The sequence below is a fragment of the Motacilla alba genome, chromosome 1A (assembly GCF_015832195.1).
Source record: "Motacilla alba alba isolate MOTALB_02 chromosome 1A, Motacilla_alba_V1.0_pri, whole genome shotgun sequence".
NCBI lineage: Eukaryota > Metazoa > Chordata > Aves > Passeriformes > Motacillidae > Motacilla > Motacilla alba.
This window is the reverse complement of record NC_052031.1, coordinates 11,359,937-11,379,139: the sequence shown is the minus strand read 5'-3', so window position 1 is coordinate 11,379,139 and position 19,203 is coordinate 11,359,937. Positions and strand designations below refer to the sequence as shown.

General features: G+C 42.4%; 1 protein-coding gene across 11 annotated transcripts in view; it reads right to left on the bottom strand.

Moving 5' to 3' along the window:
- MAGI2 (membrane associated guanylate kinase, WW and PDZ domain containing 2) overlaps window positions 1–18,621 on the bottom strand; it is a 695,213-nt gene extending 676,592 nt beyond the window's left edge. For 6 of the 11 annotated variants that reach the window (XM_038153730.1, XM_038153733.1, XM_038153737.1 and 3 more), the window contains exon 1: window positions 18,049–18,620. In XM_038153730.1, coding sequence (XP_038009658.1) covers window positions 18,049–18,349 — 301 coding nt within the window. In that variant the 5' untranslated portion in view covers window positions 18,350–18,620. Of the gene's footprint in view, window positions 1–18,048 lie in introns of all 11 variants that reach the window. The other 5 variants (XM_038153728.1, XM_038153732.1, XM_038153729.1 and 2 more) reach the window with 1 other exon arrangement.
- Between the last annotated feature and the right edge of the window lie 582 nt (window positions 18,622–19,203).

The window sequence follows — 19,203 nt, the reverse complement described above, 5'->3', positions numbered from 1 at the left end:
GTATCTAAAGGGCTACAAGAGAGGAGGAAAAGGACTACATGCAGTGAAGGGACAAGGGGCAATGGTTTCAAAAGAAAAGGAGAGTAGGTTTATATTAGATATTAAGAAGAAATTCTTTACAGTGAGGGTAAAGGGAGACTGGAGACACTGGAACAGGTTGCTCAGAATAGTTGTGGAAGCCCCATCCCTAATGTTCAAGGCCAGGCTGAATGGGGATTTCAGCAACCTGGTCTGGTGAAAGGCACCTGCCCATGGCAGAGGGCTTGGAACAGGATCTTTCTTGGGGTGTTCCAACCCAAACCACTGGGTGATTCTACGGCAGCAACAACATACTTCATAGTCATTGTCCTCAGAGGTATTCAAGAAACTACTGGATGTGGCACTTAGCTCCGAGGCCTACTTGACAAGGTGGTGACCAGTTAAAGGCTGGACTCAACCTCAGCAGCCTTTTCCAAACTATTTCTGTGCTTCTACGTACTGAGTGTTCTAGTGCAAGAGCTATATAGAAAAACATATTTAAAACACAGGGTAGAAGTGTGAAAAGAGCCAAGAGAGCCAAGATGTTTGGAACACAGTGAGATTATGCACAAAACTCCTATCAAATCACAGGATCAAAGACTCTGATAGAGTGTTTATCTGATTGATGCTGAACATGCTCCAACACACCAGTAAGGATTCAAACAGAGGGGATCAGTTAGCTGCTCTGGATCTGCTTTAATGTAGTACAGAAAAACTGAACCTCTTCCATTGACAAAATGAAAAAAAAGCATGTCCATGAAAACAGTCACAACAAGAGGATACTTTACATACACAAGGCACTTAAAATTTGGATGAAAAGACAGATTTTCGGTTTTATTGGAAATTCTTAATGCTACTGTAACTTAACCACTTATGCATTAACATGCAGCTTTTCTAAAGGTTCTTGTTATACACATTCATAAAAACTGGGAGGAACACAGAATTTTTTTAGACCAAGTACATTCATTGCCTCTGTTGATCTGAATTGCACAATGAAGGACAACAAACAGCCCTAACAATCTGTTACACTGAGACTCTTCCACTAAATGTCTGCACGGGGATTCTGGCTCACAAGGCGCCGTGCAGGAGCCTGCCAAGGGCACTGGCTTCTGCCCCATGCATAAAACACAATTAAAAGCACGACTCCCTTGGTCTCCCATCATTTCCAACAAGCACAGAGGCCTGGAATTGTCTCCCTGGGGAGAGCAATCTCTGTCCTTTCTCCACTCTTGTAGTCAGAGTCAGGGCACCAGCTCAAGGCTTCTTCCACTTCCTAGGCTGAGCTGTAGATCAGTCCTTCCTGCACATCACAGCCAAAGGCAGGACATCTCCAGTTCCCAGTGAAACTTCCCAGCTCTTAATTAGATGCTGTATTCCTTAAAAAAAATAATTGAAGAGCGCTGTGCAAGAATATGTCATCTGAAAAGATGGAAATTCTCAGGCAGTAGCATCAACATTACAGACTAACAAATCTTTGTAGCCTCTTAGGCAATTGAATGGGATGGAATTACTCAGCAGGGCCTTCCTCTTCTACCTTTTTTCCCCTTCCCTCACTTTTCTCTGCTAACCAGATTATTCCTTGTATGTATAGTAAATAATTCTAGAAATACTTTGCAATCACCTCTGAAAAACAATCAGAAATCTCTTGGTTTCATAAACAGTTGTAGGACAGAAACAAATTACAGGCATTGCTTACAGACAGCTTTAGTAACCAAAACTCAATTATAAACCTTTAAAACACAGCTCTAACATACAGAAATGTAGTATCTGAAAACAGTTCACTGTGAATTCTCCTATAAGAGAAATATGAAATATTCCATGCTGTACTGTGAACTTGATAAAACTGATACGAAATTTCCCTGAGTAGTTGATATTGGCACGTGAAAATAAAGCAAAGCTCAGCAGGACACATGAAATTCATGCATTTCCAATGTAATTCCAAACAGTATAGCATAAATCAGCATGGGCATGTAATTCTTGGATCTTGTTTGACATAAGCAAAGTGGAAATGATGTGTTGTTGCAGGTGTTTTGCAAGCAAACATGCGGCCCAGCTGCTTGTTAACAGACAAACTTTTTTTCAAAGGAAAATGAGCTGAAGGAAGATCTCAAAGCTGACAATGAAAAAACCCAGGTGGAAATAGTTATGACCACTACTGGGCTGGAGCAGTCAGAAGCTATTGTTTGTGCTAGGATGGCACTGGAAACAGGCTGCTCCTAGGGGAAGCAGGAGCTGGCTCCAGCAGGCTTGAGAAGCATTTTGGGGACTGACAGCCACTTCCAGCTGGGCTAGATGCTGGGCTGCTCAGCATGGGCAGCTCCATTTGGCTCAGAGATAGCAAGAAATGTGCACCTCACACTGAAAGCTACAGAACACCTGCAATTTATGGTCTCTGAGAAAACTGCAGTTTCTAGTGCCTCAAAGCCAAAATTTGAAGTTATATGACTAATAATACTGTTAATCATAACAGAGACGATCTTGTTCCAATCCCCTGCCATGGGCAGGGACACCTTCCACAAGACCACATTCCTCTGAGCCCCATCCAACCCGGCCTTGAATACTTGTAGGGATGGAGCACCCCCAGCTGTGGGTAGCTACACCTTACTCACCATAAGTAATTTCTTCCTAATTTCTAATGTAAACCTACCTTCTCTCAATTTGAAATTTTTATTCCTTGTCCTATCAGTACATGTTCTCGTAAAAAATTCCTCTCCAGGGACTTCTTTGTATTCTATACAAAATCCCATATATGTAAGATACCTTTAGGTCCTAAAAATGGAGCCTCTCTGCTACAGGTCCCATTTTCTAGTGAAGATTTATTTTACGTACAATTCAACAGCTGAACACACAGCCTTTGCAGTGTGCTGGTTAGGGTAATAAAGGGAAAAAAGGGGTCAGAAAAAAAGTCTGATCTTTGTACAGTAATTTCTACACCATAATAAAATTTAAGTATTATATTTACAAAATAATTACTGCAAGTCCAATGGTTATTTATTTTTAACAAAAAATATGGAAAAAAATCTAAAATATAATGAGAGATCCTTGACTTGCCAATCTGGGTGAAACATCTTGCCAGGGGCTTTTTCTCCTCTCTATTCTGCTGCCCTTTTGAAAAACCCCTGTGTAAATCATACTCTGCAGGTTCACCCACCTTAATTACAGGATCTTTTCACAAGACAGCAGTTACCTGTAGCTACCAGCCAGAGAGGGGGGGAAAAATTTAAAAGGCTATAGACTTACAGAGGCCTGGCTGCTCCTGGATTTAATCAGAAATCACTTCTCAGCAGTGACACATAATACTGTTTTCAGGCAAAACATGAATAAACATGTGCAGAAACTTTTGATTCAGAGCAATACCACACTAGTTCTGTGATCCATCAGATCTCAGAAGATAAACATGATTTGATGGGGTTATCTCTTGCTAGAAAGGCTTCCAAAGAGCAACTGGAAAGGTGCAACTAGTTGGTGATTGAGTGGATAGGACACTTCTCAGTGTGCATAACATGTGGCCAGGCAAAGCAGAAGGAAGCCTTGAGTTAAATCCTGGTCCGTAAACAAGGATTCTGCTAAAAAAAAAAAAAAAAAAAAAAAAAGCACTGACATTTGGTTTCATTTTGTGCTCTTAAAAAATAAAAGGAATGAGAAAGAAGGCAATCTTTCAAACATTAGTTGAGGAATTTATACCCAAGTGTAGTCCTGCACCAAGGACATTATTGTACAGACCTGCTCCACAGGTCAAACTGGAGCCCATCCAGGTCACCTGCTTGCAAGTGTGTCTTCAGCAACAGCTTTATAGTGCCCCATACAATATCCCCAAAAGGCAAGCTCAGGTTCCCTCTCACCCAGATAGCAATGCTCTACTCCATTATCTATTTTAGGAATGTGGTTGGGCCCAGCACTCTGCGCAGCTTCAGCTATCCCATCCTTCTGAGTACAGTGGGAGACACAGACAGAGGCATGAGAAAAGAAAATGGATATTCACCAGTGCAAAATGACCTGGTGAAAACACCCTTTAAACACAGGTGTTTTTACCTTTTGCTATGAGGACACTTGGCATGCCTGAACAGCCTGGTCCCAGGCTGAATTCAGGACACCTGCTCCAGGGAGGGTTATGATGCCAATGCTATTCCATCAAGTACTGCTTGGGCCTTTTCTTTACAGGAGTACAGACTGGTAAGTCTGGTGCCTGAGCCAAAGTCTAGCTCATCTCACCTATTCCCTGGTGATACTGGCCACACAGAACATTACACATGTTCTCAGCAAATTGTTGAGCAGCTTCACGGTGCGCTGTGAACCAGCTGGAGACATCAGCTTTGCAGGGTTTCCTCTGTTCTCAGACCTGCCAATGACTGCACCTGTAAAAAGCCTGATGAATTAATAATGCAAACAAGGCAACAGTGTGCTCATGATCAACTTCAGGACCAAAGTCCTTTCAAGCTAACTATATAATAATGGGTGCTGCAGATCAAACAGGAATGCATGGCTGTCAAAAGGACACGAGTGCTTCAACAGAATAAAAACACAGGAATCTGCATTGGCTTGTGCCAGGTCTATTTAAAGGATCTAGAAGTACTGTGGTACATAGAAGGGGATTAAAAGAAGGATTGCAGAACCTCAGCTAGATGTCATCTTAATGTTATGCAACTCCTTTTTCCTGAAAACAAAAGGTGGATTCAGCACAACCTAAGCAGCCTTGCTTGTGCAAAGCTAAATCCTACCCTGACCTCTCACTGATCACTGCTTTACCTCCACACCGGCCCCAGGCACGGAAAGAGGAGAACAGACAGACCTTCCAGACAGTGAAACCCACTCCACTCCAGCAGAGCATTCCTTTGTAGCAGCCTCTCCAAGGGGAGTGGGAGCAAAGAGTTTCCAGTGAGAAATGAGAAATCGATGCCAAAGAGGAGGTGAAAGCACAAAGAGGCACCAAGAGCTCTTCACAGAGGGCCAGAAAAGCACAGAGGCACAAAGGAAACCTGTGGTGCAGCCACAACTGACACAGCAACAACAGAGCCCTGCCTGGGATTGCCAGGTGTCCCTGTCACATCAGGATAGGCTCACTTCTCCACAATTCCTCATTAATTTGGTGGGATGTCAGGTTGGGCTAAATCTAAGATTCTGCCAATAACCCCCTCCAGTCTGGATGAAAAGGTGGCAATACCAGGGCCCCGAAAGGAGCCACCACCCAGGGAGCCAATCTGAAGTGCCCCACCACTGTGAAAAGTTAGAGGCTCCCACTGGGTTCTTCACTTAGCAAACCAAACTCTGCCTATGGTAACATTTTCAGGACTTCTTCTATTTCCAAAAGGTTTTAAAACAAAAAGACAAAGGGAGTGGGTGAAGGAATAAACAACCCAAAAGAAACCCCACACAACTTACTTATAGTTTTTATTTGTCAAACAGTGGCATTAACAGGCCAAAAGAATTTTAATAAATGTCTCATACAGTGTGACTGATGTACCTAGTTGTCCAATTAGCAGTGCAAACAAACATAAATATCTCATTAAAATATATAAATGTATATAACTTTGGTTTCCTACACTTTACTACTTCCAATATATTTCTGAAATTTATTTCATTTTAGTAGAAAACACTCCATCGCACTCTCTCATCTGCAGATAACTCTGCATGCTCGTGCTTCTTTGTTATTAAAAAAGCTTTACGTGGGATTTGTCATCTAAAATATAAAATAAATACCTACAAAAGTGTTTTACTCGAGCCATCAACAGAAACTCTCATTGAACAGGAGAGGGGGTTTTGTGTGGTTTGTTTGCCTTTACTCGGATGCAGTACTGCTTGCAAAGACTTCTAAATTACATTGCAGTGTTCTCCACTCTGTTATTGACTGAGCTGAGATTTTTGGCAAGTCATTTCACCACTGTGCAGTTCTTTCTATTCCTACCTATCCTCTGTGTCTAATTCACCTTTATAAACCCTTTGGGGCAGCAAGTGTTTTTCCCTGCCAGCTTGTAGTACCTGTCACCATGGGATCTTATTTCAGTTGGCTTGATAGGCTAATAACAATATTTATGTTGTAAGAGAGTAAATTTTTAAAGAATAAAAGGAAAAAACTAAGTATTTATATTGGAGAAATACAGTACCAGTTCTATGGTCATACCATACATGTTTAGAAAGATCCTTTCTTCCTAAAAGGCTAGGCAGGCTTTAATAATGAAATAAATTTCATTTTAAAAAATACAAACAAAACCATAAAAAGACAGCACAGAGGACAAAAATCATTATGATTGTGAAACTCAGTAATTGCCCAGGAGTTTCTAAGAACTCTATCTCATAGCCTAGGTCAGGAGACCAAAGAGGGAAGAAGTTTTACCCAAACCCAGCTTCCCTCCTCAGACTGAAATTCACTGAGGTAGTTGAGGACATCAAGAATAACTCCCTGTCTGGAAACTCTGAATAAGTTTTTTTGTAAATGACGTTTAGAATCTGGAAGCTACTCAGATAGTCTAATAACAAAGCAAATATTAGCATCTAAAGGGATACAAGTGAAGACTTCTGGTTTAATGTCCCAGCTGCAAACCTTTTTCCCAGCAGCAGCATCCTCACTAGCTGGCCAGCCACAGACACAGAGGGAGGAATTCTGCAGCTCATGCAACATGTTCCTACAGCAACTGGTGAGAAAGTTGCTTACTACTAACCAGAAATCATCTTAATATTGACCCAAAATAATGCTAATTGGATTTACTACTTTTCTAAAACTGGTACTGCTCTAGTCACATGCAGGAAATTCTTTCTCACATATGCAAAAAAAAAACCCCACAAAACTAAACCTTCAGCTTCTTGACTTTTACACTCAGAAACATTAATTTCACTACCCTTACAGCACAGGCACAGACATGAGTCCCTATCAAGGCAAAGCAGCTGTTACACTTCTGCAAGTCAGATGAACTGTACACAAACCCATACAATATTTCACACATATTTAAAAGTGGCATATATAAGTTTTGTGGGTTCATCTGTTCTGAAGATTATTTCAGTACATAAGTATCACAGGCTTAACATAAAAATTCAATATAAATGAATACTGAATATGAATATGAATCCAGAAGACCTTTTAATTGATATTTCAATTACCAACTTTCAATTTTAATTAAACAAACCCAGCATCTTGATTTTACTTTATTTTCTTAACAAAACCTCCAGTACTGTAATGGATTCTTTTCCTCATATCTTGTATGCTATTTTTACTGGAAAATGACCAAATAGAGTGAGTGTAGAAAAAGCTCTTTTTACTGGCTTGTCTGAAATTCCAGTAATTCTTCCAGAAGTTTACAGGGCAGAAATGTTCTTCCACATTTGTAATCAAGTAGATAAAATGAAAAACCAAATTCTTCAGGAAACATATTCTCTGTACACAGTATAACAAAGATTTTTTTTAAATAGGCTTCACTAGCAGTAACTATAATAGAAAAACCATGACACAACAGACCAGCACTACCAATAACAGAAGCTCCATATTAGTAATAACTACTAACTATATTCTCTTAAATCCAAAAATATTGCTCAGCTTTCATCCACTTAAAAACTTCTATCATCAACACTGAAGTATGATCAGAGTTACAGATCCTATGTTAAAATGATACAGAATATTTCCAGCAACTAATTCCAAGAGATTCATTATGATAGACTCTGAATTTAATGTGAATACGTCCTTACATTGCCATAGAAACGAGAGACTCTCAACTTGAAATTGCCATGCTAGTTGCTACAACAGAAAGGCAGTTTCTCTCACCACGAGTTCAGATTTCATGTGTGAGACAATAGGCAGATATAACAAACCCACATGAAAAGAGAAATCAGAAACACCAGTAAAAGTAATGACTATATGATTACTATATATATACACCTGCATATGTATATATATAAAATGAAGAGGAGTCAGAGCAAACCACCTAATATCATCAAGTGCAAAGTAGGCATCCCAGCAGGCCTGAGCTTCAAGGAGAGTTTTCCAACTGATAGTGTCGTGGCTGAACAGGGAATTTGGGGGGTAATTACACTTTACCTAAGCAAAGCACTCAATAGTTTAATCTGAAGAAGTGTTCAGCTCCTCCATCAGTCTGATACAAGAGTTCAGCAGTTGCTCCCTTTCCCACTTCACCAGGATTTCAATTCCATGATAGAAGCACCTGCATGATCTTTTAGCTTCTTAAGCTAGCAACAGGACCCTGCAACACTTGGAAATATAAACTGCTGTTCCTATAATAAAATCAAGGCCAGAGAATTAAAATATAATGGGATTAATACTTGTTTATACTAACATACCATTTTGGAAACATGTGAGAGGCTTATGTGACATTTATTAATGCAGATTTAGCACAAAGAAGGACTTAGTAAGGGAATAACAGAAATGAACACAGCCATTCCATTTCATACTAGTTAAAGAATCAGCTGTGGGAATGTAACATTATAGAAACTATGCAGCATAACTCATTTGAGGTACAAATAGGACTGTTGATCACTTTTCTAAGTTTAAGTAGAAAAAAAAGTGGTGTGTGTTTTAAGAACTTATATGTGAAATGGATATCCTGGAATGAGACTGATGCCCCAATTTTTTTCCTTTCGGTTTCTATAGGACAGGTTAGGTGTTGTTTCATGAAATGGCAATATTTTATCACAAATATGCAGATTAATTCATGACTGGCATGATGGAAACAAAGCTGGAAGATTTTTTTAATTACAAAAAGAACTTTAAAATGTGCAGTTTAAAAAATGATTTTGCACATTTCATTTTGAGAAATGCAAGGACAACATGAGATACGAAACTATCAATAAATAGATAAGTAATAAAAGACAATTTGTACCTGTTTGCAGGAAAGATTTCCACTCTGGAATACTAATGTTACATTAACACAGCTACACAATGTACCTGCTAGTATAGTGTAGGAAATTTTGCTCATTATACTCTACCACTGTTTTCCATTGTTCTGCTATGCACAGTGAATCTAAGAGCACTACTCATAATGATGAAGTCTATTTCTAGGGGTTTTTTTCCTTTTTTCCCTGCATAAGGAGGACACAATATTTCTTCAGCATTTTTAAAAACAAACATTCTATGACTCTGCAGAGAGTGAGCAACCTCAGTTCTGTCCTCAGTGTCTGACCTAACAGACTGTCAAAGGAAAACCCTGGCCCCCAGTGTAGTAATCTGGAAACTCTGTGAAAAATCTGATAATTCTGGATAAGTCAATGAAATGGCTGCCATCAGTGGCTATAGAGACTGGCATATGCTGTCAAGGCTGTGCCACATATCTCCCAGACCAGGCACAATGGGAGATTGTTACACCAAGCTTTCTCCCATTAGAACTGGCATGATCTGGAGTGCCAGAACTCTGTGTCAAAACAAGTTTCTGCATGCTTTCTGAACTGAACTCAAGCACAGAGGGTAGAAATATCTTTCTGGAAGAATAAACTAGTTGGTGCTAATGTCAGACCGGAAAGATGAGCTACCTGAAAGGTTAAAGATCAATTCCAGGGATGCAGGAAGGTGCTTCACCAGCACAAAAGGCTTGGAGTGAGCAAGAAAGAATGCTGGTGGCAGATAGGGCTCCATGGTTTGCAAATGTATGGGAGGCCTCCATGAAGTACACTGATCTGAACCAAGAATGGCTCAAGAAAGTAAGAAAAATATTATATTGAAATTTATATAGAAAGGCATTATTTCGTCTATGGATGTGGCAGCAGACAGCCAGTTTGTCTTGTCTGAAAACCAAAAAAAGCATGCACATTTGGTATTTTAATTCCATTTTCACATGGTGTTGAATACCTGGACTGTTGCCTTTGCTTCCCAAGGTCAGAGGCCTGAAAAGAAAGGTGCAGTAACGACTTAGTGTTTATGGTCCTGCACTACCACTATGTAGTGTTTCTGGCCATGACACCACGACTGTGCTGGCACCAGAGAAGAAGGATGCAGAAACAGAGCCAGGGAGGCTGAGGTGCTGCCTCAGCAGCAAGGAACCCAGCATGCAGTTCTGTCCATAACGAAACACTACCTGGTAAATCTCTTTTTTTTTTTTTTGTAGGAACATCACACATGTAGGAAAGTCATCCTACACAAATATGTGTTTTTCCCCCACTTCTCAAGGTGGCAACATTATTTCACCCTACTTTCATGAGAACTTGGGACAGAAACACAGATGTGTTAACAATAACTCATGTTTTCATCTGAAGAAGGAGGAATGCTGTTTTTCCTTTGGAATGAGTTAATTGTGCATATTTTAGAAGGACAGCTTTACACCAGTGTTCTTCTGGAGAAACCAGCTGGTCGTAGCTTGGACTGGTGCACCATTTGCTGCATGTAAAACTGACTGGACGGTAGGCCTAGCGAGTGGGGGAATGAAGCTACATCCTGCTGGTGGGCAGGCACCAGTGGGGTTCCTCAGGGCTCACTGTTTGGGCCAGGCCTGCTCAGTATCTTTATCAATGATCTTGTGTTTTCAGTTCTGGGCCACTCGTTACAAGACACTGAGGTGCTGGAGCATGGCCAGAGAAAGGCAACAGAGGGAAAGGTCTGGAGCACAAGGCTGATGAGGAGTGGCTGAGTGAGCGGGGGTGTTTGGCCTGGAGAAAAAGAGGCTCAGGGGAGACCTTATCACTCTCTACAGCTGCCTGAAAAGAGGTGTAGCTGGGTGGGGGTCAGCCTCTTCTCCCAAGTAACAAATTAATAGGACAAGAAGAAATGGCCTCAAGTTGCATAAGGGAGGTTTGGATTGGATATTAGGAAAAATTTCTTCTCTGAAAGCATTGTCAAACATTTGAAAAAGCTGCCCAGGAAAATAAGTGGTTGAGCCACCCAACCCTGGAGATGTATGTGGCTCTTAAGGTTACAGTTTAATCGTGGACTTAGCAGTGCTGGGTTAACAGTTGGAATCAATGATCTTAAAGGTCTTTTCCAAACTAAATGATTCTATGATTTCAACATGCTTTGAGAAACTAAGACACTAAGACAGACCTAGGAAACACATGTTCCCTGTGCTGATTTTTCCTGTGCTGGAGGCACAGGGCTGTACTCCCTCTTGAATATGAGAGAACATATACATTCTAAAACCAAGTAATGTACTTGAATAGTCTCTAAATTTTTTTTCCTGGAACTTTCACACAATTTTACTTTCTCCATTTTGTTCCTTGTCTTACTTTCCTTCATTTCAAATTCATGTGCTGTGGAAATAATCAAAGACACCCAGGAGAAACGTCTGAAGCTGATAAGCAGAGTGAAACAGCATTATTCATATATTACTAATCATAATGTATGTATGAATGAGAAGACACCTGGTAGTGCTGTGTTGACAGCAAGCTACCTTTTGATTAAGCTTTCTGGATTCTAGCAATCTGAAGGTACTGACTAGGAGTTCAAGAATAATGTAAAAAGGATAAATACATGGCAGATACACACAAACAACAGCTTTCTTTCAACTCAGCCTCTAGTGAAGTCTCCAAATTGTGGATAGCAGGTTTGAATAAATGAGAGATTTTGGACTAACATTAAAAGAACATTCAAACCATAAGTACTGTTTTTGAGATTATAATTTAGAAATGAGGATTTTTGTCCAGTTTAGGAAAGCTAAATATTTTTTGTTAAAGCCATAAGTTTCTTTTCTCTCACTTCTGCCCACCATTCCACTTTTCATTGGGTAGTTTCAGCCTACAGTTAGAAAGCTACACAAATGGCCAGAAAAGTATGACACCTTCTTACTGTATGGATTTCTGTGATATTGAAGAAAAGTAGATTTATAACAAATCGGGTCTGTTGAAGAGATACTGTTGGGATCACAACCCCTGTGGTTTTAAAAAATTCAGTTAAGGCCAGCATTGTAATGGCATTCAGCAACAAAACCCAATGACAGGCACTTTGCCACTGAAATCAATACCATCCAACTCTGCTCTAGATTGCACCTACTTGGATAGGCATCTAGTCAACCTTATTCTAAAGTTGATGATTATTTTATTTCCTACTGCAGAATCCTGTGACATTCTGTACATTTCTTGGCCACCAGAGTGTATGGGTTCATTGTAACTGTCATATATATTTGCAACAAAACTTGAATAAAAGATATTCTAGAGTAGTACTGTAGCAATACTTGCATAGCAGTACTATACAAATTCTTACACAATCTCAACCTAAAGACGAAATTTTCTACCAGTCTCAAAAAAACCCAAAGATTGTACAAATTTTATGTATATTGTTATATTTATAAACATCTAAGTACATGTCGTACATAAGCAAAAATATTTGAGAATGTTAACACAGTCAAAAAAATATCACTGCATTCTTTGAACTTCGATTCAATGGTCCCCAGTAAAAAAAAAATCCTTTTTTTATTTTATTTGTTTATAGCACCATGAGGAAGAGAAGAACAAGAAACATCTGCTTCTACAACTACTGCAGCCCTTTCCATCACCCTTTCCAAATCACAGTTGTGACCACCTCCTCCCATAAGTCCCTTTTGAAGGAGTACTTTTTTCTATGTATACACCACTTCTTGTATACAAAATATGTAGATGAATAATTTATAGAATCTTTCATGTCATGAAAGGAGCTCCTCATCTGTAAAGAGCAAGGAGAAGATCAAGAACACTGAAAGCAAAAGCTCAGAATCCATATCTTTCATGAAGTGCTGAATTAATGCAGGTGAGGTTGTAGGATGCATAAAGGAAGTCAGACACAGTTCTACCCCCTTGCACCAGTGCTTTCCTTTGATGTCAACAGTATCAATAGATGTACAAGTCTTACTGTAAAATTAACTTTACCTCATGTGACTAAACAGAACTAAGCAGAGCACTCTCAATTATTTAATTTCTTCAAGGAAATGATGCACTAACAAAGTCATGGCCCCATCTTTTAATGGCACATTTGTAATTCTCAGGGAAGGAAAAAGACTGATGATTATAATTCTACTGCCAGTGAACACAGAGTCCCTGACATGAAACATCACAAGCTCTCTGGAGGAGCTGAAGAATAAATCACAAGCTACATGAGTCAGAAGTCAGCTTCAATGGTCTTTAAATTAAGATGGACAAGCATAAGAATAACATAAAGTAATGGTAAAAAATAACTCTGAATTTAATTTCAGAAGTTAATAAAATCCTAAGGAGCATAAATTAGGAAAAGGAGTAAGTTTATTTTCAAATACTATCTATGCAAAAGTCACAGAGAAAAGTAAACCACACAGGTTTTCAGGGTTCTTTGGGTCTGGTTTTTGAAAGACCCTTGTGATTTTTATTATTTTGGAAAATCATGCAGCTTTCTGTTGCAAAATACTGTTCTTGTGAAGATACTATATCTAACATTCCCATGTTGGAATCCAGTATATAGTGATATCCAGGAATAAAGATCACCAAAAGACTATATGCACAGAGTGTTTTAATGAATGTAGAAGATAATTATTTATGACCTTAAATAACAAGAAATTAAAAAAAATTATACATGTGAATATCTGTATGAAAAAGTCTGTAGTAAAATACTAATATTTTAACTAGCTAACATGTTTACACATGCAGTCAAAACTTTGGAAAATCACAACATTCCTGCATTTCTCTGTCAAAAGGCCTGTCAAAGACTTTTAAAGAAAATTTAAAAGTTAAGCCAGGTTTTAATTGCAAAGCTTATGGATGAACCCATTAAGAAAAAACACTACAAGGTTACTAAACCGCTTAGCCACAAATCAGTGGTTGTTGTGACAGTACCATCCCTGTGTCCTTTTAGTCTTTGCTCAGCAACCACAGTCAAGGCCACCAGGAATAGGATGTGGAGGATGCAGTCTGCCCAAACTTGGCTGCTCTTGCATCCATCCTAATGAGGGTCCAAACCTTTTCCTGACTGGGAAAGCACTTGAAAATATGCCCAAAGTACATCTACAGCCAGTAAAACATTCTAGCATATGCTTACTATTAAGTAAATGATTGGACTGAGAAAATTAAACTAGTTTTTAGTTCCTCCTAACATTATGTATTCTAAATGTCTTTTTTGCATAAGGAGCTAAAGAATTAGGGGTTGACACTTAAAGTCTTACTATTTAGAGTCAGATAAGAGCCATTAGAAAGTATCCATAGAAAGTGTCTGTTTTCTTCATATTTCAAATAGTCATACCATGAAATACTTCTAAAAATAAATTAAATTGCTCAGCTGGTCAGATCACCTGGTTACTTAATACATCCAAACCACTTTCCTTCAGAAAGAGATGCATCAGGCAGGAGTTCCAGGACAAAATCTTTTGCAATGCTCCTGAGTTCTGAAATCCATGTTTTCAGGCTGTTCACTGGGTTTCTGCTGAGGGCATCTGTGGAATTTTATAACTCTATGTAAAGAATAAAGATCCTGGTTTATGCAGTACAACCAAATGGGCTTTTCGTGCAACCCCTCAAGGAGTGAGTGTGCACAGCACAGACCTGGTCAGCCACTGCTGGGAATTACTGTGGATCTGAGACAGCAGTGAACAGACAGTGGAACTGGAGGCAACATTGCTCCCTGTATGACTCTTCCCCATGTGATTACTTATCCAAATTAAGATGCCTTTCCTTAACACACTGCTACTTTTACAACTACGCATCTGTACATGTGTGGGAAGAAGACAGCACTTAATCCAAACTGTTCTGCATGTGAAAACAAACACATCTGAAATTCAGAAGTATTTCTTTAAGAAACAGTAAAAGGCTCTTATCCTCACCCAATGGAGCAGAAGGTCAAAATGTACATTTGCAATACGCCAAATTCATGTAAATGCTGTATACAGTTCTCTCATTGGAAGAATATATATTCAAAAAAGCATGGGGTTTTGCAGAGGAAACCCTGCCTTCTTTATCTGATGTCAAAGACAGCTTTGCCTTTGACTTCATCTGGGCCAAGATTTCATCCCATGTGTTTCCAGAGATTCTCTGAGATTCTGCCAACAGTAGCACAACAAGTGGCTCTCAAAAAAAAACCCAAAAAAAATAATGAACAAACCCAAACAGGAAATAGTCTCCAAGTAATATTTCTTTGTGAACTCTTACAATTAAGACTAAATAATAATAATGATGATTCTTACAGTCTTTTCCTCTCATGCAAACCCAGGCACAATGTCCTGTTTTAAAACCATATTTATTTATCAGGTGTCATACCTAGAAGAATTCATGTTGATTTATACCATGGAACTGCAAATTAGTTTCTCATGAAGTTTACTCCTCCTCATAATATGCAGCAACTCCTACATTAGATGTTTGGGGTTTTTATAATGCAAGATGTTTAGCTAACACAAAATAGCAATATTCCATCTGACTTTTCAAAAATAGTATTTAATCTAGTGATGTAAAAAATTATGAAGTATTTAATTATTTCAGAGAGGGGGGGTGTTTAATCAAACATAACATAAGGAAAAATCATGAAAGCACCATTTCTATGCTTTAAAACAGCTAATTCTGGAATTAGCCATTCCCTGATTTCATCTACAAGTAAATTTTCATTGCTGAATTGTCAAAACTTTCAAACAAGAGAAATGCTCACAGTCTCTTAAAGATCACATTATAAATAGTCGTGTCCTACCTCCACATTTCTCTCTCTGACTTCATTCCTAGGCAGCACTGAAAAAGCAGCTACAGTCACATGGTGCATTCAAGGTCATGCTATTCTAATTGACAGAGATACTGTTGATAAATTATGCGGAAACAATGATAATGGAGTCATTAACCTTGTTCCAGCACACTAAAGGTGCTTCGTAATTAAAAGGAGTAAAAAAGTTACAAAAACATATAAAGATTTTATTGCTCAGCCTTTTCTCTCCTACACACTGCTGCAAAGCACTGTCAGGGAATAGTAATATTGCTGTACCGTGGCTGCCTGTGCTTTGTCACCGAGGGGCGCAGGGATGCACTGGCTTACACTGGAGGGAGGAGTCAGGTAGTAAAGTGCACAAACCATTGAATTTTTTTTTTTTTTTTTCAAATAGGAAGTTGGATCCAGAAGGCCTCTCTCTTTGGCGTAAAGGGTACTGGAGCACATGAAAGATCATTCCAGCCAGGAAGTCTTTCTCAGTCCAAGAATCTATGCTGAACTGTCATTTCCACACACACAGACATGTGGCCAGTGCTTTGAGAACTTGCATTAAAACTGCAGTGAGTTAACATGCTGAACTGAAACTCCTCGGATATGTAGAGATACAGGTACAGATACACAGAATTAGGTAGAATTTAGAATTTATCCTGTATGCCTCATGCAGAAGATTGCAGTAATTCCCAGACTAAAAGCCTCACTAGTGTCCCTAATTCATGTATGACAGGTAATTTAATAAGGGTGCACACATTAATGAATCACCAGTGGTTGCTTTGACTTAAAGAGAAATGTTATAAAAACAGTGAAGAAATAGGACATATGTTTCACATAGCAACTCAAAGTAACCTTTTATTTGCCTTATTGTAAAGAACCTAGAGGATTTCTGAAATAAAAAAATTAAAATTGGTTTACAGACAATGTACCCTTATCTTCTTGACACTTCAAATGCTGCTTCTTTTTGAATCCCATCACAGTAAGACCACTCATACCAAAATTATTAATAAAAAGAGGACAGTACAGAGCAGCTTTCCCAGAGTTCAGGTGCCCAAAGATGACACTACGCTGCCAAGACAGAATCCATTATAGTAATTTTTAATCTTCACTTATCACATGAACTATTGTGTCTCCCTGCATAGCCCGACTGTCAAGATATGATCTACAGCACATTGCACAACTTACCCATAAGGACAAATAAAAAACTCCCAGATTGTATCTGTATATAGAGCTTGACCTCATGGAGATAACTGAATATACAATAAAGTACATTCTGAAGGCCTGAGTGGAAATCAGATTCTTTCTACTGGTTCTGCCATGTCTGGATAAACTAATAATTAGCATAATCTTCAAGCATTCAGAAGATCGCAAATTATACTTTAAACAATAAACCGTCAATTACAAAGAGGAAGTAAAATTGCCAAATTATACCGAGTGCCAGAGAGATTCTCCTCTGTGTCCTCTGAGCACAGGCTGATGGCTAGAGTTGCAGAGCACAAGCGCCTCTGATGCATGGTATCTAAAAACTTCCCACCGCAGAAATTCCCAAGTTTTCAATGGCTGGGCTCCCTGCCCGGCTGGAATGCGTACTTCAGCGATACGCCTACAGCCGCTGCACCACCCATAGCCAGGGAGCACCTACAGACTCGGCTCCCAGAGCAGCTCCTGGGCTCCACAAATGCTGCTGGGGTAGCAGAAACCTCCTCGCGAGCGTTCAGCTGCAGAGAACTCAACTCAGCATAGTTTGAAGACGACAGAAACAAACATATAAACAGCATCTGTGGCGTCTCTCCTCTATTGACTTTCCTGGAAACGCATTAACCTATTACAGTATTTAAAAACAAATAAGCGAAACAGAGGCGAGGCAAGAGTGTACCGTTCTCTCCCAAAAGTTTCTTTCTGCCTGTCCTCTCACTCGCTCTGAGCTCCCCGTTCCCTGGGATTAGCGATCGTTTTCACCAGGGATCAAATGAATGACTTTCCCGCTAATGACACTTAAGAGATGCTAAAGCCACCCTGGGCGCCACCAGGGACCCGGCGAGCGGCGGCAGCCCCCGTCCCCAAGCCAAGGCGCCCGGAGAGAGGCGAAGCCAAGGGCAAGCCCCGCTCCGCAGCCGGCCCCGGCCGCCGCTCCGGCCCCGGCAGCGCCAGCAGCAACCGGAGGGGCGGCGGGGCCCGGGGCCGGTAGCTCGGCTCGGCTCGGGCCGGGGGGGGACCCGTCCCCGTGAGACCGGGGCTGCAGGGGGTGCTGCCGCCGCCCCCCGCCCGGCCCCCCCCGGCATGGCGAAGCGCTGTCACTGACGCACATTTAATTCGCCCGGCTGCGGGTACCGCGCAGCGCCGCTCGCATCCTCCCCCCGCCGCCGGGGAGGGGGCGGCTCCGGCGGGGAGGGGGAAAGTCAAACTGCAGCAACAAAGTTGCTCCCCCTCCGCTCCCCCAGACCTGCCCCGGCCCCCAGGGGGTGGGCAGAGAGGGGGGCCCGCGCCTGCCTTACCTTGCTTGACGCACTTGAGGCGGATGGGGTCCTTGCAGTGCTTGATCACGGCCAGCACATCCCTGATGGTGAGCCCGGCCACGGGGGTCTCGTTCACCTCCAGCAGCAGCTCCTCCGGCACCAACTTGCTGCCGCCCTCATAGGCCACCTTGCCGGGCTTCACTTCCCCCAGGTAGGGGAACTGCCCATTCTCGGCGCCCCCCTTCAGCTCGAAGCCCAGCTGTCCCTCCGGGTTCCTCACGATCACGATCTCGTGGACTCTGCTCGTCCAGTGGCTTTTTTTCTTCAAGCCCTTGGACATTGCCGTGGGGATGCTCTGCCCGACTCCCTCCCTGCAGTCTTGTGCTTCTTCCCCCCTCCCTCTCTGCCCCCACTCCCCGGGGCAGCCGCGCTCCTCCGGGCAGGCTCGGGGCGGGCGGCAGCGGCCGCGGCTGTGCCGCGGGCTGCGAGCTGGGTCGGGGAGCGCCTCTGTGCCCGCTGCTCCCGGCTTTAGCTGATATCCATGGCAGCCGCGGCGGCCGGACCCTGCCTGCGCGTGGATGCACTAGTTGTAGAGAAACTGGCAGGAGGGAGGAGGGAGGAGGGAGGGAGGCAGCGGGAGGGAGGGGACGGCCGCGGCGCGGGGAGGAGGAGGAGGGCTGTCGGTGTCGGTGCCGGAGCGAGGCGGGCGCTGTTTCGCCGCTCCCGCCTCGCCTGACCCGGTAGTGAAGGCCGAGAGAGAGGCTGCCTGGCACGGCCGGCAGAAGGCGGAGAACGGCCCGGGCGGGGGGGCGAGGGCGCTCGGCGGGCGGGAGGGAGCGCGACGACCCCCGCCCGGCCCCCAGCGCGGCTCCGGCCGGGAGGGGGCGCTCGGGGGAGCGGTGGCGCTGGCCCCGCTGCCGGCCCCGGCCCGGCCGGACACTGCCCGGTGCCTGCCCCCGGCCCGGCCGGACACTGCCCGGTGCATGCCCCCGGCCCGGCCGGACACTGCCCGGTGCCTGCCCCCGGCCGGACACTGCCCGGTGCCTGCCCCCGGCCCGGCCGGACGCTGCCCGGTGCCTGCCCCCGGCCGGACACTGCCCGGTGCCTGCCCCCGGCCGGACACTGCCCGGTGCCTGCCCCCGGCCCGGCCGGACACTGCCCGGTGCCTGCCCCCGGCCGGACACTGCCCAGCAC